The following is a 22547-nucleotide window of genomic DNA, read 5'->3' on the forward strand; positions in this document are numbered from 1 at the left end:
TACTTTGTTAGTTTGCCTTTCTTTAGGAACTAGGGAGTGTTTCATCATCCAATGAAATCCCTGTCAACCTATTTCTATGCTTCAATTCAGAGATTCTCCCAATTTGGCAGAGCACTGGGCCTCCACTGATGGTCATGTTGCTTAATGAACTACTGGAAGGCGCTCAGATATTACAGAGATGACTGGTACAAGAACGTCTACAGAATAGAAGGAGTGCATGCTACAAGCTTTGGCATCCCCTGATGTCAGCAGAATGACACTGAGGGATGTGCAAACTTGGCTTCTTCGCCAAGGTGAAGAGAAGAAGCTTTTCAGATTTGGAGTTTCACAGGGCCAACCTGCCACTTCAGGAGCCATGCCTCTGAGGTTCTCCATGTAACACTCACATTTTGGGTAGCAACCACCCACCCCTTTAACAGGAAACATGGTGCATCCTGCCAGTGACCTTCCACACTCTTATTTGAGTGAGGCTGAAAAGCCAGAGGGGTTGTAAGGAGTCTGGAATCCTTCACTGCAAAGACACCGAGCAACAGCACCAGCCGCTCTGCAGTTCCGAGGCAGGGGCAGTTTCTACTACAGCGGGTTGAGATATTTTCAAAAATTTGACGGAATTTCAAATTTTGGGGGAAAACATTTGAAAAAAATATATAAAATATCCCCCTCCCCCCCTCTTTTAAATGTCATTTTATTTATTTATTTATATACATGTTCTATTTCCTGCTATTCTGCAAGGAGTAACGCCAATGGGTCAGAGCGCAAGTTCCATTTTCTAACCTGGATGGCTCTAAGCCCTGGGCTGTCTAGTGTAAATATAGGGAAAAGTACCTGAGATACAATGATATAGGTACAATGTGGGCAAGTGCTGACTTTTAAATGGTGACCCCTATTAACCACCCCTCCCCAGGCACAGTCCAGAGGAAAGAGATGGGCCTTATATCAAACCCGCAAGGCCAAAGACTCAGACTCTGACAAATCAATTCCAGAACCAAGAGTCCTTCACTGAGAACATTCTGCCACCAGCCCTTCAAACCTGGGCAGTCAGCAAAAAAACACCCCAGTTGATTCCAGACACCACAGTGGCAAACAGGGAGAGAGGAGGCCTCACAACCTGTATGAGGCATTAAAACAGAAAAAAAGACAACCAAACACAAATAGAATAAAATAGACTTCATTGCAAAAGTCGTTAACGACTGCTATAATTCTGTAAAAAAGTGTATTTGTAGCACAGTTAAATGATTGGGTCTGACTATGTCCTTGTAACTCTATAAGTTTGGTATACAATATGAATCAGTTTGCACACTAAATTTGTGAATTACCAAGTTCATTAATATTCTGTCAAGCAAACTATTCACATTCTTTGATCTATCAAAAGGAGACCTATGCAGAGAAAAAACGTAGTAGGAAGCTGAAAGGAGTAATCTTGCCTTTCATGTTTTTATGTTAAGGTAAATTAATGTACTTGCTGACAAAATAACCCACTATAGCATGAATATTGATTTTACTGAGGAAAACGCCTTTAAACACACCTGTTATGAAGTCTTTCCGAATGCGCTTATCGAAAATGAATGATGTTGAATATATGAATTTTGATGTCAGGGACCTCGGGTTTTGAACCTTGGTCTGCATGGCTCTTCGGAGCTACTAACTTCCAACCTGCCACCTAGTGACCTGCTAACTGTTGTCAGAATAGGAGCTGAACTCTGACAGGGGACCCCAGTCCTGGAATCCAATAGGCAGAATGTTCGGCATCCTAACTGGTTCACAGCTTCTATATAAACCAGCACAGGGACAGGAAATGGTCCATTCAACTGGATTCTCCCTGCTTTGGACAGCTTCCACTGCTTCCTACTTCTACTGCTGACCTCCTGGTACCCTGACCCTGCCTGACTCCAGACACCTGACCTCAGTTTGCCCTCTGGCCTGATGCCTGATTCCTGCTCCAACCACTAGGTCAGACTGCCCACGTCCCGGTCATGACCGTTATGCTGGTTTCAACAGATTGCAGGAAACCAAAACACTATTCCTCTTACTGTCAAAAAACCCCCCAATCTTCCTTCTTCAATTCTTTCAGGAGACTTTTCAGAAACTGATGGAAGGAGTTGTGGAACTCTTTTTTTTAAGATAGCAAAATAACAAAAATATATTAAAACGAGCAACTGCCGAGCCTCCAGACTTTTTAAAGCTTCATTGACTTTAAGGCCAGAAGGGACCATTATGATCAGCTAGTCTGAGCTCCTGCATAGCGCAGGCAATAGAACTTCCCCAAGTGATACCTGCATCAAACTTGTAATTTTTGGTTGAGCGAGGGCAGAGATTGAGAACTCAGAAGTTAAGAAGCTGGTCTGGAACTTATTCAAGCTGCCATCCCCAAAGCTGCTGTGTTTTAAAAATTGAGCTGGAGATCTGGGCAAGAATAGGTCAGCCCAGTAGAATAATGTTGTAGCTCTTTTATATTGTTCTTCATTTTATGTTGGTTTATGGTATTATAATTGGTCTGTGTTTGGATACGTATATATTGTAACTGTGCTCAGTAAAAATTATTTGCAAAGGAAAAAAACCCCCAAACCATCCAGCAAATATACCCTTCCATGAAAACATTTTCTGTTTGGGTTGGAAATACTATGAGTAAAGCTTTTCTCATTGTATTTCAGCCCTTCTATTTGCATCCGGGGCCAGGAAATATGTGGGAAGAATTCATTTATTGTATTATAGATTTATACAAAAGACCATAAAACCTCTAGTTAGGGCTGTAGGTACTTTTCCAGATATTAAAAGTACAACCAGACTAACGGATGAAAATAAACAAAACCAGGAAGGGAAAAAAAGGCAACACTTGAATGACAGATCCCTATCCCAGTACCTGGGAATAGAGATGGGCTTTTGCCACGTTCTCTGAAGAACAACGGATTTGGGTGATTTTGGAGCGACGGCATGAATGAATCCCAAAGTTCAGGGTTCCTCCCAGAGAATTACCTGCCAGAAACTCCCACTCTTCTAAACCAAGGGGGTTTTCTAGCTTGTGTGTCTCTGCTTTAGCGAAGAGGCAAATGCTGCAGTCTTTATTCAGGCAAATCTCCTACTCAAGTTTTGCCTGAGTAAGGAATGAATAAAGACTGGAGGGTATGACCCAAAGTCTGGTTTCAGGTAAAGTTACACAGGCAGAGAGTTGGGTCAATTCTTATTGCATCTGAATTAGTTTGTGCATCCCCTTTACCTGGGCCTGGAGAACAGAGTAAGCTGAAGTGGATCAGGGTGTAATTGAGTGCAGCTGAGAGCCGACTTTAGCCCCAAACCGTTATCACTCACCTTCAAGTCTGACAACCAGAGGCACCTTCAGTTCAAGCTCTCGACAGGCTTTGGTAATGCCATTTGCTATAATGGCGCAGTTCACAATACCACCAAAAATGTTGACCAGTATTGCTTCAACCTAAAAAAAAAAAAGGGAAAGTGATACAGTCACTGTTTTTAGGCACTACTTTCTAAACAGGGGTATAAAGCACAGCCCTTTTACACATGTGCCAACAACTACTGAAATCAAGAAATGGCACCTGTGTAGCTCATGAGGAGAACTTGCTGCTGGGCCCCCCCAAAAAGCGTGTACTGTCTATTGGTGGTCTCGGCTTAAATTGTCAGTGGGTAGGCATTCACATTGCAAAAACCATTAGTTTGGAGACTGGACTACTGGAGGTGGCCACTGGAAAAAGTTTAGGCTTAGCAGCCAGACAGTGTTCTTATCTTTGCCTATGCTGTAACCTTTATTGTGCATAGACAGATTCAGTTTCTAGTGCAATCCAATTAATTCCTGGAATAAGTGGGCACAATTATACAGGTTTATGGCCCAACAGCCCTAATGGGAGAAATCCAGTCCCATAGTGGTGCATGCAAGTGATGCAATAGACCTTGTGCTGGCCCTCTGCACAAGGGGTGAATTTCATGCCCCTGCAAGAAGCAGCGAGATGGTGCCAATAGAAGATCCTTTTAAGTATTTATTTTAAACCTAAAAGAAGTAAAACTAAAAGTAAATGAAAGTTTTAAGCTTGACTTGTAAACAAACCAAAGATAAATGTCCTCTGTGCGTTAGATATTGTGCAGACAGTTAAGAAACATCAGAATGGGATATATTTTTTAAGAGAATGCATTATCTTTCCTGCATACCATAAAAAGCAAAAGGCTACTAATACACTGTGTGTGAGTGAGAGAGGCAGAGAGCGCATGCATGTTTGTATTTGTGTGAAAAAACGATGGCAATTCTTATATTCTGTAGCAGGCTCTTCTAATTTTCTTAGTAATGAAATTTAGCATGTGGATACTTAATGAACAGTTTGCACGTATTCTATATTAAAAGTAGCACAGATAAAAAGGTAATATACTCGTCTTGACTTGATAAATAGGAGTAAGAAAATCCTTTATAATTAACAAGGAGACACAGGTAATGAAGAGAATTCATTACAACAGATTAATTGATAACACCCACAGAAAATGGCTATTCATCAACTTAGAGGAATTGAAATTCCTGCACCCAATTCTCAATTAAATTATCCTACATTACATGCAAGACATTCATGGATGCTCTTTGTGCCCCCTTTTATAATCATGCCATTCAAAGATAGCAAGAAACAAAAGGTGCAATATGCATTTTAAAACTAAACATAGTAACGGGCCCTGGGAAAAATATCTTTAAAATAAGACCCATTTAACTTGAGGTTTATAATATATTAATGCAACAAGATCATCGTTCCATGTGGCATAATTCTGTAAAACATTTGACCATCTTAGTAAGGTACTAAAAATAATACCTATGTATTTGATCATTAAGTAGGGGTGCCTTCTAGCCAACGCACTGCAATTTGTATCAGTCACAAGAGGCCACCCAGAGAAGATTTTCTCCCCTTCCAAGTGTAGCTGGCATACATGGCTAATTTGAGTCCTGATCTTGTGCAGGTGTCAATGGTGGGATGAAGAGGGGGTAAAGAGCAAGGTGGTTCCAGAGCTGTAGTCTTGCACCCAGTGGGAACATTTCACCAAGGACTGGAAGGGGCAAAAAAAGCCATAGTACAGATCCCTTTAATCTAGCTACTGCAGATAACAGCTTTCATTGTGGTTCTATCCCAAGTGGCATCTATCTTGTGCCAACCCAGCACAAGCCCATCAGGGACCCTAGCTACATATTTGGATTACTAGCCCTGGCTGAACTTTGTGCCACTACGTCTACATTGCTATTGTTACCCATGCTAGCTAGAATAAAGCTAGCATAGGTATGCCTATACATGCTACAATCACACCTTAATTTGCTGCATAGATGTAACCCAAATGAACATTTTGCCCAGCTCGACACGGTCAAGTTTATGCTGTCACCAAATAAATTTCCTGCAGTCATGCACGTTCATGTCTCTGAGCAACTGGGTTTAACATGTCATTGCAGGCAAAATGTTGTAATTAGCTCCTGTGATTGCAATTTCATATACCGAGACTGAAGGCTTGCCACTGTTAGCATTATTTCCATCCTTGAGACATCCGTTTTTAGAAACAACAACTAACACTTCCCTTACTACCAGGAATTGTTGCATTAGTATCCTTCGGTGGATCTCAGATTGCAAAAACACTGGTTATTACAAGCACATGCAGTATTCATAGTACACAAAGGAACTCTAACCTAAGCAGAATTTTAATATGATTAAGAAGGCAATGGTATCATCTCATTAATGTTTCTCGTCACTTCTCCTGTTCTCATCTCCAAGCGTTTCTTCATGCAGCCCTGTATGCCTGGAACAGTCTCCATCTGTCCATACACTAATCATCTTCCCTCTCTCCTCTCAAATTTCCTAGTAAAAACCACTTCTTTCACCTAGCCTTCCATTATTGATCTACTAGGATACTATCAGTCCCTACCTCTTTCCTTATCCTCTCAGTGTTTGCACTGGAGTCATGCAGTTTAGATTTGCTAGCTTCTCTGGGTAGCATCCTGGCTCATCTATGTGTTTTCTAAAGCACTCTGCACATCTGTGACAATTAATAATGTCTAAACTCCAATATCTGAATTTCTTCCGGAGAAGTGTTGTGATAATTGGGCAGACAAATTTATCCTAACTGTGAGCTCAATTATAAAAAGTATATGAAAGTTCGTAAGAGGTTACAATAATCTATAACAACAAATATTGATGGAAAGTAGGTCAAGTGGCTTTCAAAAATGAATGTTATAAACAGATGCAAGAGAACCAGACAGAGAGACTAAATAAGTCAAAACAACAAAAGGCCACGCCAATATGATTCAAGGACTGAGTCAAAATCATGCTTGGAAAAAATAGGAGATGTGGAACTGGAAATAAATGAATCAGAATTGATATGTCAGATATAAGGCCTGACAAAATTAGGAAGGGATGGGCTATTCCACCCATCATTCCCTTTCTGGGTGCTTAAGTGAAAGAGACATTGTGGGGAGAAAGGACAGAAGAACAGACGGAGGTTACTGGAGTGAGCTTCACCATCATGGCTGCCATCCCCACTGTTTCCTGGGACTCCTGGCCTTCATCATCCTGATCCTAAGAGATGTCCTGACCTAACCAGGCCAAAGAGAAGATCCAATGACATTGCCACCCCTCCCAGCTGCAGGTGAATCCCAACCACCACCTGAGATGAAACAGGATTGGACTTTAACAGCAGCAGCAGCTCTAGCACATCTCAACAAATTTCTTCTCTTTTATCCAAAAGGACAATTATAACATATGGAGATATACCTATCTCATAGAACTGGAAGAGACCCTGAAAGGTCATTGAGTCCAGCCCCCTGCCTTTACTAGCAGGACCAAGTACTGATTTTGCCCCAGATCCCTAAGTGGCCCCCTCAAGGATTGAACTCACAACCCTGAGTTTAGCAGGCCAATGCTCAAACCACTGAGCTATCCCTTTCCCCTTTGATATCATCTAAGTGACTGTCAAACAAGGGTTTTTTTCTTTCTAAAACTCTTCCCAGCTAAAGGGAAAGGGAACAAGGGATGTTGTTAAAATGAAAGCCTTACTTAATACTTTACATTTCAAATGCTTTAACAGAAACCCTTCATTTCTGTTTCTTTCATAAAAGGTTAAAGGTGATTCTTATGGTGTTTTTGCGCCATGCTACTAAGTAGGCTTAGCTCTCTTAATACCAAATCCTGCACTTTGTTTAACACTCTTTAATATGGGACAGTGAATAGGTCATGTGAACACCTCTGACCCATGTATTCCACCTAAATTAATAAAACAGAAGTTCGGTACCGTAATTCAATGTACAAGACAACAGCTGTTACACTTAAGTACTATACCTACACTAGCAATAACTAGCTATGTACGTAGTGTTATGTATGGCACTTCATCATCTGCATTATACACTAGATGACACAAGGAAAGGAATAATCTCCTTGTTATACCAATATATACTCCTAATTCATTTCTAATCACTTCTCTTGTTTTCATTACAGATTTTTCCAGGTATTATGGTGATTGTGTCAATGTGTTTTATTTACTTCAGCTTGGGTCACGTTGTTCTCAAATTCTTTCTATTGTAGAAACATACAAAGGCGAAAGCCTGAAAAATCTCTCTCTCACCTAGCTGTGTGTATGTATGCACGCAGATGTGCGCATGTGTGTGCATTCACACACACGCTTGATTGGTGTTTGCAGGTGAAAAATGCAAAGAAACAGCCTTTCAAACTATAAGCATACTCATCTTTTTGGCAGAGAGATGCTTATGCAAATAGATAAAATGCCATCCACCTGCCACAAAGGGTGGTGACTGGGACAGCCCCAGCTGAATATGGAGAACACATGCTGAGGGGATGCAGGGTGCCTCCTCCCCTTCGTAGTCTCTCATTGGGGGGCTCAGGGAGAAAGGGAGCTGATTGGTCCCTCGCCCTCCCCCTTCATTGACCTAAAACCCTAGCTTTGGCCATGTGGAGCCTCTTTTTGATGATTCCAGCAGCCCCATCTTCCTCACCCAATACTGGTAGGCTTAGAGCTGTGTTCTGCGGGTACTACAGGTCTGACCGATCACCTGTTTTGGGAGCAGGGATTTTTTCTTCCTATAGGGGCCAAATTGGCAGAGGCCTCGGAGTTTTTTTGTCTTCCTCACTCATGCTGGAGGCACAGTTAAGTTAAACAGGAATAGGATTTAATCATTAGTGACAGTATTTGGTAAGGGTCTTAGTTCGTTGCAATTTATGGCCAGTTTCCAATGTTGTTAAAAGGATAAAAAGAATGGTTCCCAGAAATAAAAGACCTGGAATTTTACTGACTGGACCTTGTGCTTATGGGATAGGGGAAGACTTCATGGCCTTCGTGGGCTCAGGTTCTCCTTTTTAGTACCATCTGTCCCCCTTGCTGTGGGGTGGGTGGTAGAACTGAAAAGAGTGAGCTGAGTCCTAGGGGTAGGCTGAAGAGGGTCTATCCCGATATGGTAGGAGCCCTGCACTGGAACCTCTTAAAATAAAAGGTGAGACTACGGATGACAGAGTGACAGCCCTCTTCCCCCATGTTAAGTTTAATAAAGTTGAGGCCAGCTGCTGAAAATCCATCCTTACGTTGGTCTTCATTTGCTGCCACGTCTACTTCAAAGATCCTTACCATAAAAGTATACTGTAACTTTGTACTACAATTGTGGCACATGCAAAAGACGCTTCTCTGTCTTTTCTAAAATATGTTCCTAATTTGGGGACCGTTGTACCAGGCATGTGACAAATCAACTTAAGCAAGCGTGTTGACATTATTAAAGATAAGGAAGAAGATTTTATGCCCAATACAGACATTTTAATTCCTAATGCAGAAATTCTCATTTAAGTATCTGCTTTTCAGTTTTCAAGTTGAATTCTAATCAGTTCTCCTAATCCATTGGCAGCTAAAGGAGGGGGGGGGGAAATGCTGAAGGAAATTAGATGCAGCTTGGATAATTGATGTTTGTATGCCTGGCTTTAATAAAAATACTCTTTTAAATCAGAGAGGAGTCTAAAAAGACTCAATCAATAAGAAACTGAATCAGGTGGAGAATTCAATCTTGGGTTTTATTGTAATCTTATAAATAAACCACAGATCAGTTCAAATGGTGCAAAGAGATTCACTTATAAACTCTGCTGAAATCTGTGAACATTGTTTATATTTGCTTCCCTACCCTGAGTAGATCTTGCAGTTCTAAATGATAGTCTTCTGAAGTAACTGTAACAGCATTCAGATGCTGTGCTAGGATGAAAAGATTTTTAGTATTTTATGTGCACGGAGAAAACTTGTAAGTGTGCAGATTGTGCAGTGGGGATTAAGAACCCACCCACTGAATACGGGGACAAGTACATATTAACATATACAGCATCTGATGCACCTGGAACATAAATGCACATTTAGAGTAATGCACTCTGCCCGCATACAAGAAAGATCACCTTGAATAACATAATTAACATTTCTATCCAACTTCATGTTCTATAAGACAAGTCTACACTTCAGTAACCTTTAGTAGCGTAATCTAGATACAGGCATCTCCACAGGGCAAGTGTTTCCTTTTACTAAGACAAGGTGGGTGAGGTAATATCTTTTATTGGACCAACTTCTGCTGGTGAAAAAGACAAGCTTTCAAGCTACACAGAGCACTTCTTCAGACACACACAGAGCAGACTTGAAATCTCCATTGAGGCTAGCTACAACCAGTTTTGTAGTCTTCCAGTGAAGAAAAAACAATGGGCAATAATGTGAAGGCATCGTTACTGCTAGATATCAATATACATGTCATCAATTCCAAGTTTCAGAGTTAGTAGTGGAAACTGAACAGGTGTTAACATGAGGACTGTTAGTGCTAGATGACAGTAATGAGCCTTTTGTAAATGTCAGAATACCATTAATATGCAAAAACAATATATCCATCAGTATTGTGTGTACATACATGCACACGTATACACACAAAAATATGCACATACATATTTCTCTAACTATATATAAAATTATATACATATAATTATGCACACATTCTGCATTGCCGAATCATTTTAAATAATGTAGCTGTGAACTACAGTTAATTACTTTTTGGTTAACCTGTTATCACGATACCAAACAAACCCTTCAAAAAATGTTAAAAGTTTAAAACTTCAAAAAGAAAAAAAACCTACATGCAGTTCTACAATTTTTAACACAGTAATTGTGCTAATGGATTACTGTTAAAGCTGTATGGCTCCTTGACAAAAATCCAGTCAGTTATTATGTTGCAGGCAAGTAAGAACATTCACAGTATGGCAAGCGGACAGCTTTGGTCTATCAGTACTTCAAGTTCAGTTTGTACAGTTATATAATATGTAACTGCCTATTATGGAACTTCCTATATATTTCTTTGTCTCTAAAATGTTCTGAAGTCCTAAAAAAACATATTACAACATTCAGTTATCATAAATTTAAGAATTAATATGAGGGGGCATCCATGAAGCATTCCCCTAACCCAAAAAATCCATTTATAAATCTATAAACAGGACGTCTAGCTGTCTGTAGCTGCCGAGTTCTAGTCTGCCAAGTATCCTCTGTATTCTACAGTGCCAAAATGAATATTGTATATGATGGAAAGACTGGAGAGAGCACTTGGTTTTGGTGAAAAACTAGATATTTGCATGTCTCTATTTTTCTCTCTCTTCCCCCCTCCCATTTTACTGTAGAACAATTAGAGCAGACTTAGAACAATGATGCATGTTAGCACTCCACAGCAATGACATCTATTTAGTATCGAGTATCTCTGATAGCTTGAAAAAATTAATTAAATTAAAATAAAATAAAAATACTATATTAATATCATAATTTTTAATTAATCTTATCATTATAAGTGGAAAAATAATTTTAAGAATATCTTCATATAAACACAACAATCCTGGATAGAAGGCAACGAAGGGGAAGGCCAAAGACTTGGTATCTGGACTGGATAGCTGCAGACCTGAGAGAGAACAATTTTCATGACCGCTGATCCTGACTAGGGAAGTGACGTGAAATCAGAAGACTATATATCTAGACAAGTAATTCAAAATGATGATGACTGCAATACTCAGGTCCCCAAAATCAAAACCGCTGCTAATGTTCTCTTTGTGAAATACTTTTACCGAAGACAAATTAATGTTATCTAATCTTGTGACAGTAGGAAAAACTAATCTTCTGGATTAGTTCTCCATCTACTACCAATGTGAGATCTCTCTCTCTCTCTATATATATATATATACACACACAATAAACAATATTCTAAAATTACTGATATTGCTGTCTGACCTTGCGGTAATCTGTTCCTCTGAAGCTTGATCCATTTATTTTAGCTGAAACAAGCTGCTCAGAGAATGTCAGTAAAACCATATCTGCAGTGAATTAAAAGCTACATTGGCAAAGAACGTCCTTATAGCTTGCTGTGATTGAAACCTGACAAAACCTCTTTACACCTCCAGGCACCTAAACCTATTGATTGACCACTCCCTCTTCAAAGATAAATAAGCTTTATGTAACCCCTTCACCAGCTAATGACATATCCAGCGACTATGAAGCAGGTAATACTTGATGCATTTTATCTTCTTTTTTGTGGGTGATGGTGGCAAAACACTGGGAATGTTAACTCTAAGGTGTCATCTAATGTCAGAAATATTTTCCATATATTTGAATGCTATACAGTGAGTTTGCATGATAGCTGGAACGTGTTTTCAGGCTAAAGGGGCCCTATATCACAGTTGATAGGTCTAAGTATGTTACAAGTTTGACAACGACCCCTTGTTAAAGGTCCTAGTTTCAGGTCTGTGCATATATAATTTTATCTAACTGATCCATTCAGGTGTCAGAAAAACAAACGAACAAGAAGGGCAGGTGAGCAGCATACTGGTAGGTATTGCTTTTCAAAGAGCGCCCCCTGCATTTCTACCTTCAAGGCAATGAGTCAACTAAGGGAAAATGACTGAAATCAGAAACCTTCAAAGCGAGGATGTAAAAGACTATGCCATGGGAAGACACCGGGGCCGCAGCAGTAATGGTTTGTAAGAGCAGACTGAGGTTACGGCTGCGCTACAGAATTTACAGTCGTGCAGCTGCTGTAGTGCTGCTAGTGCAGATGCTCTACGCCGACGGGAGAGAGCTCTCCTGTCGGTTTAAATACTCCAGCCCCTGCGAGTGGCGGTAGCTGTGCCCGTGGGAGAAGCTCTCCCGCCAACATAGCACTGTCCACACTGGCCCTTAGGTCAGTGTAGCTTACATCGCTCAGGGTGTGGACAGCATCATAATTTATACCGCCCTAAGCTGGAGGTAAGGTGTACATAGACTCAATAAAACTCTTTGGGATGGACCCACAAAGGGATTTAGGCACCTAACTGCCACACAAAACCCATGCTCAGCTCCAAGCTTACTTTGTAGGTACCTGAATTCTCATGATGCCTGAGTTTCTGCCAGTAATCATACACATAGCTGCCTCAGACCTGACGACCAGCACCTAATCCCAGCGAGATCCTCAAACTAGATGTTCCTCTGCCTATCTTGCCTGCAGGGCCTGACCCATCAGGCATTCTCAGAGATCACCGAACAGATCGAGCACTGCACAAAATGCTGCTGGAGGAGGAGATGGTGGTGCTGCGCCTGTAGCCCGGTGGTTACAGCACTCACCCAGGCTGTGGGTGACCTAGGTTCAAATCCCCACTCTGTCTGCTGTGGAGCAGGGATTTTTGAACCAAGGGCTCCCACCTCTCCAGAGAGCTCCCTGGTGAAACTGTTCCAGTTTTAAAAAACAATTAAGTAGTCATGGGAGCAGGGACTTGAACTTGGCCCACATCCAAGGTGAGTGACCTAACTACTGGGCTATAGAATCAGTCCCCCTCTCTCTCTCTCTAGCCCACCTCATTTTTTGCAAGAAAGGACTTAGGCACCTAACTCCAGGAGAGAGTTCACAGCTGTAAATCCTGAGCGGAAATATGCGTCTCCCACCAACCAAACCGTAGGCACCTAAGTCCCACCTCCCTCCTCAGCATTTCCTATTGGCTAGCTTAGGCACCTCTGCGCTTAGCTTGCTGCCTTTAGTGCCTCCCTCTCTTAGGTGCCCGACTCTCCCTATACATTGTTCAGGGAGCCTTGATGCCTAACTTGGGCTGTGGATTCCATTAGGCAGCAGTGCACCTATTCATTAGGCCAGTGTTTCCCAAACTTGAGACGCCGCTTGTTCAGGTAAAGCCCCTGGCAGGCCAGGCCGGTTTGTTTACCTGCCGCATCCGCAGGTTCGGCCGATGGCGGCTCCCACTGGCCGCGGTTCGCTGCTCCAGGCCAATGGGAGCTGCGGGAAGTGGCGTCCAGTACGTCCCTCGGCCCGCGCCACTTCCAGCAGCTCCCATTGGCCTGGAGCAGCGAACCGCAGCCAGTGGGAGCTGCGATCGGCCGGACCTGCGGACGCGGCAGGTAAACAAACCGGCCCAGCCCGCCAGGGGCTTTCCCTAAACAAGCGGCGTCCCAAATTTGGGAAGCACTGCATTAGGCGATGCAATGCTGAACCTAAATCCCCTTTGTGAATATAGTCACCTGAGGATGGGTACAGGGGACAATCTTGCAATCTCTGTGCTCATTTTTGTCCGCTCCATTCTGATGTCAGAGATGCACATTTTTCCAAAGAGCCGAATACTCTATGCGTTTAATGTAGCTCCAGCAGCACACAGCCATCCTCCAAAACAAACAGGCATTTCTATAAGATGAGGCTCTCCAAGAGCTTCACAAACCCTAACGACTCAAGCCCTACAACTCTCTTATCAGGTAAATGTGCGCTGCATTATGTTCCTGATTTTACTTGTGGGGAAACTGAGGCACAGAGAGGTTAAGGAGTGGCCCACAGTGACATAGGAAGCCTGTGGCAGAGCCAGGATCAGAACCTAGATCTCCCACCTCTCAGCCCTCTGTTTTAATCACCTGCTCTGCCAGGGTACGTCTACACTGCAATAAACAACCCGCGGCACCAAGTCGCAGAGCCTGGTCAGCTGACATTGGCTGCCGGGCTATAAAACGGCAGTGTACATTCTCGAACTGGACCCCAGAGAGTCTCAGACCCCAGGCTCCAACCTGAGCTTCTATGTTACAATTTTGTAGCCCTGCAGCCCAATTCCCACAAGCCCGAGTCAGCTGACCCCAGCCAGCCATAGCCCTGCCGCAGGCCTTTCCCATGTGCCTGATGTGCCTGGGCGTGACTATTACAAAACTCAATGTGGGTGCTGTTAGCCATACCATCAGGAATGGATTCCCTGCATATCGTATCTGCTGCAATAAACCACCCATATAAACCTGGCTGCGGCCTGGCTGCATGTGATTTTACATACTTTTCAGCAAACGGAGAGATGCAAAAGCAAACTCCAACATTCAAGGATGTCATCTGGATTTGCAACACTCTCTGAAGAATTTTGAATCCGTAAGCCAAAGAACGGACGACGTTCATCCATGTCCCTTTTTTTTTTTTAATCTGACAGATATAGTACGGATAATCTTCATTGAATAAGTAATCCAAGGAAATATAAAGCTATGCTCAGGAGACCTGAACCAGGTCAGGACAGCCAAAATAAAGAGACAAGTAAATGGAGACACACACCATTGTTCCCAGGAGCAGAGCAGATATCGAAGTCTCATCTACAGCCAGGTCCAGACCCACGTTTTTGCCAAAATACAAAGACCACTGTATCCTAGAAGCATAGAAAGGTGGGGTTGGGAGCGACCTCGAGAGGTCATCAAGTCCAGCCCCCTGCACTGAGGTAGAACCAAGTCAACCTAGACCAGCCCTGACATGGGATTGTCCTACCTGCTCTTAAAAACCTCCTATAACGGGGATTCCACAACCTCCCTTGGAAGCCTGTTCCAGAGCTTACCTACCCTTAGAATTAGAAAGTTTTTCCTCACATCTAACCTAAATCTCCCTTGCTGCAGATTAAGCCTATTATCATTTAAAGGTTGTGCTGCCCTTGGAGAGTGCACAAAAGTTATTCCCTATTTTAATGTTATCTGCTCTTTTCTTTTTATTAAAAAGCAAACAAGAAAAAACATGCACCCATGGGACAAAACTGAGTTCCATGGGACATAAATGTTCAGTGCCATACACTGGCCTTTAATTTTGCGTCTCCAAAACTGTGCACCCACAACACTCAGTTTTGGGTATGCAAAGAACACTTCTGTTCTAAGCAGAGGGTCCTGTGGCACCTTTAAGACTAACAGAAGTATTGGGAGCGTAAGCTTTCATGGGTAAGAACCTCACTTCTTCAGATGCAAGTGAAGAAGTGAGGTTCTTACCCACAAAAGCTTATCTCTCAATACTTCTGTTAGTCTTAAAGGTGCCACTGGACCCTCTGTTGCTTTTTACAGATTCAGACTAACACGGCTATCCCTCTGATACTTCTGTTCTAATTAGGCTGGAAGAAGTAAAACTCCTGATTTGCTTATTGGTCTGATTTGTATGTAACAGTGTTATTTGTATATATCAATCTGTGCTTCTGAGGGTGCAGACTGTTTGGGCCTGATTTTCAGAGGCCTTATGCACCCGCAACTTGCACTAAAAGTGCAGGTGCTTAGCACTTCTGAAAATCAGATATTTAGGGTTCAATGTGGCCTTACAAATTTAGAACCCACTTTTAAAAAAATACATATCTGAGTATGAACTCATATTAGTTGTATTGCACCTTTGCCATAGTGTTGGGGAATTGGGGGAGACTTTATGGCTGGCAAAGCATTGAGAGAACTGCTATAATTTAGAGAAAAATGACAAATTAAGATTGTAGTGTTCAGTTCTGTGCTGGGATTTGACAAGCCGTTTTTGGGGAACACATTTAACTTTACTTAAGTTAGTATTACTTGGCACTACTTCAGCACGTTAATGTCTGTACAGTGTTTACAGCAGGTAAGGAATGAATCCTCACACCCATCTGAGGGAGGTAAGTATCATTATCTCTAATCTGCAGACAGGAAACTCAGGCAAGGCAGAGAGGTGAAATGATTTTCCAAGGCCACACAACAAGTTAGTGGTTGAGCTTGGATTATAACTAAGGTGCTCCTGTCTCCCAACACCAATCTCACTCCTTTAGACCACATTGCCTTTTAGTGGTAAATTGGCCTCCCCTCACCCTGGAGATTTGCAAACTGGTTTTCATTTGAATGTTTATATTTTCTTATAGTCTGGCATGAATATAGCGATCATGAAAAGCAGAGACTGATGCAATGACTGAGCCAGGTAGAATGGCTCTCCAATTCAGTCCACCAAGCCCATGTATTCCTTACTATTAAGCCTTCGTTTTTGACTATTCCAGACTGGGCTGTACCATTTTGCCAAAGCATCTGAACACCACATCTATGATGGATTACATTGAAATCACGACATCCACTCTACTTGTCTTCTAATCAATTTTGAATGCCGTTCTCTAATGGTGAAAGTTTAGCGAATGAACTCATTCTAGACTTCTCGGATGGATTTGATGTAGTTAAGCTATTCAAAACTATTGCACCGATTTCAAAACGATTTAAAAAATATGCAAAAAAAACCCCAAACAAGACCATTCTTACCCTTAACACTTTTGTTATATCTTATTTTCCCACTGCAGCACCTAGACTGCAATGGAGATCTGGACCCATTGCGCTAGATGCTGCACTACACACAGCAAAGGAAAAGTCTCTGCACCAAAGAGCTTACAAAGACGTTCTAGGAGCGGGGAACTGCGGCATAGGAAGATCAAGGGACTTGCCATAAGCCACAAAGGTGTCTGCAGCAGAGCGGGAACTGAATCCAAATCTCCTGAATCCCAGTCCAAATGCCTCAGCCACAAGACTCTTGCAAATTTCTTTTTAACAGAAATTCAATTCTATAACATCCTTTTCTACTGCTTAAGAACCACGACGTATGGCTCAAGACCCACATCAATCCTATGTGAATAGAGAAGTAAATGGAACCTTTGCACAAAAATCAATGGGCGTGCCTGGCTCTCAATGTTTTGCTATGGATCAGCATATGATATATTTCTTTATAACATATACTGGCACAGACTACACATACATTATCTGCACTACAAAATATATGCAAAACAAGGGAAAGGAACACACTGGCCAACATTTTACTAAGATAAAAACTTAAAAAAAACCCCCAAACAAGATGCAACTTTATATATTATATGTTACCCAGTGAAAAAGTATTTTTTAAATAGTCAGTTTTATTTTCAAAACTAGAAACGTTTTCCCCTATGGATTTTGGATGCACCCCTACTAAAAAGCATTTTTTTTTTTAGCACTCTGGAAAAGGTCAGCATTTTGAGGGTTAAAATAACGTCAATGAAAAAAAATTTGAACAGATTCTGAGAGCACTAAAATTAAGTTTGAAATATATTTTAATGGTTTTTTTTTAGCATTAAATTCAAAACTACTCAATTGCCTCATAAATTATATAGATTTACAAAAATACAGGCTGGACATTCTACTGAACTCAGAGCTGCAGTGTGATTACACCCTGACTTATTCATGAGATTTAGTCCAGAAGAGAGATAAGCACTTTGCTAGCTACAATACTCAAAACGATGTAATAAAAGGTTGAAATCATACAGGCATATCTTTGCTCAATATGTATCTGTTCCCGCTGATGGTTGGGATATGAACATTTATCAATGCCTTGAAAATGCTATTTTAACTGCAGGTTAAATGCAACTTGCCTTATTCAATGTTGAAATCTTACTCAAATCCACTAACTTTTCTTATTAGATCCCATCTAGTCTATTTACAAACAAAGATTCAGCATATGTATCATATTGGTGTGAAAGATTTAAACAATCAATGTGAAATCAATTGCTCAACACATCCACTAGAGGACAGTGCAATTCAATATGGAAAAGGAATATAAATATCCCCTTGGAGAGAAGACCTGGGTTATTTCTTCTACTTAGAGCCAAACCATCTAATTTTACTTTATAAAAATAGTGTAGAATTTTATTTTGCTTCTTTGGGAAGGAACTTCCAAAGTCTGAAAGTCACAAATTTAAAGAGGGCAAGTTATCTAAAAAGGAAAACAGGAACGCTTGTGGCACTGTGAAGAAATATGAATATAATGCCATCTTAAATGTCTTTTACCACTGTGAAATGGGTCAAGATTTTAAATTAGTATAAACAAATGTATAATTGTTACCTCATCAGGAGAAAAACTCTGGTGGAAACATAGGAAAGAATTCAGATTCCCCAGCCAGGTGTTAACTGGCTGATGGGGAGAAGCAGGAAAATAGATTTTCTTAACTGCTGGGACTGGATGCCTGGCCACCATTCCCACTAAGCCAGGAGACAAATCAACCACAGCTGCAAACTATTTAGGCTCCCAATGGCTGCTATGCTTGTGCTGTGTGCACTTTTTGAGATATATAGCGCTAAGAATCGTCACAAAGCTCAAAACCTCACTCCTTTCTGCTCCAAGTGCAAGGTGCATTTATTTGACCTTGCCTTCTCTAATATGAAACATAGCAAGAAGTGTGCGTGTGCACGCAGTGTGTACGATTCTCCACCTGGGGAGAGAAAGCACATGGGACAGATGTTAGGCATGTGGCTTAACATACTGCTGAAGGTGGTCAGATACTATGGTGAAGGGCACAGTATAAAAACCTTTATAGAATAGAAAAAAAATTGTGAATGGATGCTCATTATAATATCTGGACTGCATATTAGCAGTCCAGATTAGCATATTAGTAATTAACATATTAGTTCAGGGATCCTGTTTGCTAAGGAAAAGACTGAAAACCCTATAACTAATTTGGGACTCTGTTGGATACTTTGTTCTGGTTAATTCACATCTCTAGGAAAAAAAAGGTTTCAAGATTCCAACTGCCATGTGTCTGCAAAATTATTCTGCAACTCCAATGAATCATTTGAATTCCATGCGCTGAGCCAGTGCTCCAGACCCTCCTCTCCATGCCTGCCTCAAACTCAGAACCAGAATGCTCCACCATTTGATTTGGCTTTCAAGAGAAATAAAGGTTATTTGTTGGACTGGGAAAGACTGCCGAAAGAATTCTGTCCCTTCTGTCTCTCTGAAGGAATTACTGTTGTGGACCTTTGACAGGAGTGAGAGAAGAGTTCAGATCCGGGATGTTCTGTAGCAGGCTGGGATGTGCTAAGCACGGGAACCAGGCCTAGCTCTCAGGCAGACTTGTTTGTGAGATTGTCTTCCTGGAATTCTCCCTTATTCCCTTTTGGTCACAATATGGGAAGAGATTGAAGAATTAACTGGTTCAGTTCACTAGCTCAATGGAACAAGGAATGCTGGACAGTTCGTCACAGGCCCCATACTTGATAAGAGCCTTTTTCCCAAGTGACCGTGGTCTGTGGTTGTGGAGCAGGAAGAAATGAGTTGTATCCCCACCGTCACTATGAAATTCTAAATGGGTATGGTGGGCAGCAAAGAGAAAACCATGAACTTCCAGGCTGCCATGGCTATAACGGTATCTATTTTTAGCTCGGCACGCCTTACACTGACAATATTCCGAATGCTTTGTTTTGTTTACAGGATGACACGCTTTGAGTCCTAGCACAAGGAAGCATAAGAACATAAGAATGGCCATATTGGGTCAGACCAAAGGTCCATCCAGCCCAGCATCCTGTCTGCCGACAGTGGCCAATGCCAGGTGCCCCAGAGGGAGTGAACCTAACAGGTAATGATGAAGTGATCTCTCTCTCCTGCCATCCAGCTCCACCCTCTGACAAACAGAGGCTAGGGACACCATCCCTTACCCATCCTGGCTAATAGCCATTAATGGACTTAACCTCCATGAATTTATCTAGTTCTCTTTTAAACCCCATTATAGTCCTAGCCTTCACAACCTCCTCAGGCAAGGAGTTCCACAGGTTGACTGTGCGCTGTGTGAAGAAGAACTTCCTTCTATTTGTTTTAAACCTGCTGCCCATTAATTTCATTTGGTGGCCCCTTGTTCTTATATTATGGTAACAAGTAAATAACTTTTCCTTATTCACTTTCTCCACATCACTCAATTTTATATACCTCTATCATATCCCCCCTTAGTCTCCTCTTTTCCAAGCTGAAAAGTCCTAGCCTCTTTAATCTCTCCTCATATGGGACCCGTTCCAAACCTGTAGTCATTTTAGTTGCCCTTCTCTGAACGTTTTCTAATGCCAGTATATCTTTTTTGAGATGAGGAGACCACATGTGTACGCAGTATTCAAGATGTGGGCATACCATGGATCTATATAAGGGCAATAAAATATTCTCCGCTTATTCTCTATCCCTTTTTTTTAAATGATTCCTAACATCCTGTTTGCTTTTTTGACTGCCGCTGCACACTGCGTGGACGTCTTCAGAGAACTATCTATGATGACTCCAAGATCTCTTTCCTGATTAGTTGTAGCTAAATTAGCCCCATCATATTGTATGTATAGTTGGGGTTATTTTTTCCAATGTGCATTACTTTAAATTTCATTTGCCATTTTGTTGCCCAATCACTTAGTTTTGTGAGATCTTTTTGAAGTTCTTCACAGTCTGCTTTGGTCTTAACTATCTTGAGCAGTTTAATATCGTCTGCAAACTTTGCCACCCCACTGTTTACCCCTTTCTCCAGATCATTTATGAATAAGCAGATGGGATCTAGCAATGATGCCATCGTTTTCATGCACCCTTCGTACCTGATGACAATTATATTAATAGGAAGCTAACTAATCCCCTAGTTTGACCCCTTACTTATACAAGGGATTAGAATGCAGAATGGGAGAAAAAACAAAAAAAAATAGAGACTTTTAGGTAGCTTTTTGGAAAAGTATCAGATGTGGGATATTGCTTTATTAATATTTTCAACTGAGGGCATTACACTAGCATTTCACCGTCTGACTGCACATTTAGAATCCACATGTGGTGAGAGACGTTTTCAAGTCAGAATGGGCCTCTACAACATAACTAGAGGAAATAAAATATTATTTAATCTCATTTGTCCCATTCATACCATTTATCAAGTGCCTATTATTTTGGTAGCTAAGCACCAACCATACTACTTAATCTGGAAACCAAGTTCTACAACTGATGGTGAAAAAATTACACCAAAATTGCCCACCTATCTAAAGAGCAAAATCAGTCAACATAGTAGTTAGGAGTTTAGGGCCTAATCTTGCACAAACTTAATACCGGACTATTCATAGCAGTAGGAAGTACTCACAGTAGTAAGCACCTGGAGGACTGTTCAGTACTCCGGGAACATTTGGGGGCCGTGATGGATAATCAGCGGAACATGAGCTCCCAGTGCAACACTATGGCCAAAAGGGCAAGTACAATCCTTGGGTGAATAAACAGGGGAGTCCTGAGGTTATATTACCTCTATTTTTGGCACTGGTATGACTGCTACTGAATATGTCCAAATCTGATGGCCACAATTCAAGAAGGATGTTGATAAATTGGAGAGGGTTAAAAGAAGAGTCACAAGAATGACTAATGGATTATAAAACATGCCTTTTATAGTAATAGACTCAAGGAGAAAGTTAAGGGGTGATTTGATTACAGTCTATAAATACCTACATGCTGAAAAAAGATTGAATAATGATTTCTTCAATTGTGCAGAGAAAGGTATAAAGACAATCCAATGGCTGGAAGTTGAAGCTACACTAATTCACACTGGAAATATGGTGTAAATTTGTAACAGTGAGAGTAATTAACTGTTGGAACAACTTACGAAGAGTCATGGTGACCATTTTTAAATAAAGATTGGATGATCTAAAAGCTCTGCTCTAGGAATTCTATTGGGGAGGTTCTATGGCCTGTTTGTTATGCAGGAGGTCAGCATAAGTCAGGGGTAACTACGCAAACTATGGCCTGTGGGCTGGATCTGTCCCGCGAGCCGTTTTAAGCCAGTCCCTGAGCAGCACCAAGCGGCTCGGCCCCGCTCCGGCTGGGGTGCTGGGTCGGGGGCCACGCGCGAGCATCTCCCCATGCTCCAACCCTCTGCTCCAGCCCTGATCTCCCTCCTGCACCCCAAACCCCTCATCCCCAACTCCACCCCTGAGCCCACAGCCGGAACCTGAACCCCTTTCTGCACCCCTGCCCCAGCCCTGATCTCCCTCCCGCCCTCCAAACCCCTCAATCCCAGCCCAGAGCACCCTCCTACACCCCAAACTCCTCATTCCCAGCCCCACCCCAGAGCCCACACCCTGTCCAACACCCCAACCCCGATTTTGTGAGCATTCAGGGCCCTCCATACAATTTCTATTCCCTGATGTGGCCTTCGGGTCAAAACGTTTGCCCACTCCTGGCCTAAGTGATAACAATGGTCTCTTCTGGCCTTGGCATCTATGAATACATATCGTCATCTGGCTGTGCAAAATGAATGTAGGAGACTGTACATGCTAGTTGTGTATACCCCAAAATCCCCTTACCTGAGAAAGATTACACAATATTTTGGCTGTGAATAGATCCTTCACAACTGAATAAAAGTTTCATATTACATTTAATCCAATATCATCCTGCATTTTGCTTCATGCACCTTAGGTTTAATTTCTTAATGAAATTGTACTTTGAAGCATTTGACATTTTTAATGAACCTGACATTCAAATTAGATTTCTGATC

At 41.7% G+C, this 22547-nt stretch overlaps 1 protein-coding gene across 1 annotated transcript in view; it reads right to left on the reverse strand.

The window, feature by feature from the left end:
- Positions 1 to 22547, reverse strand: part of SUCLG2 (succinate-CoA ligase GDP-forming subunit beta) — a 222894-nt gene that overhangs the window by 10414 nt on the left and 189933 nt on the right. The window contains exon 10 of the mRNA XM_054034186.1: positions 3307 to 3427. Coding sequence (XP_053890161.1) covers positions 3307 to 3427 — 121 coding nt within the window. The remainder of the gene's footprint in view (positions 1 to 3306; positions 3428 to 22547) is intronic.

The sequence above is a fragment of the Malaclemys terrapin genome, chromosome 7 (assembly GCF_027887155.1).
Source record: "Malaclemys terrapin pileata isolate rMalTer1 chromosome 7, rMalTer1.hap1, whole genome shotgun sequence".
Classification (NCBI taxonomy): domain Eukaryota; kingdom Metazoa; phylum Chordata; order Testudines; family Emydidae; genus Malaclemys; species Malaclemys terrapin.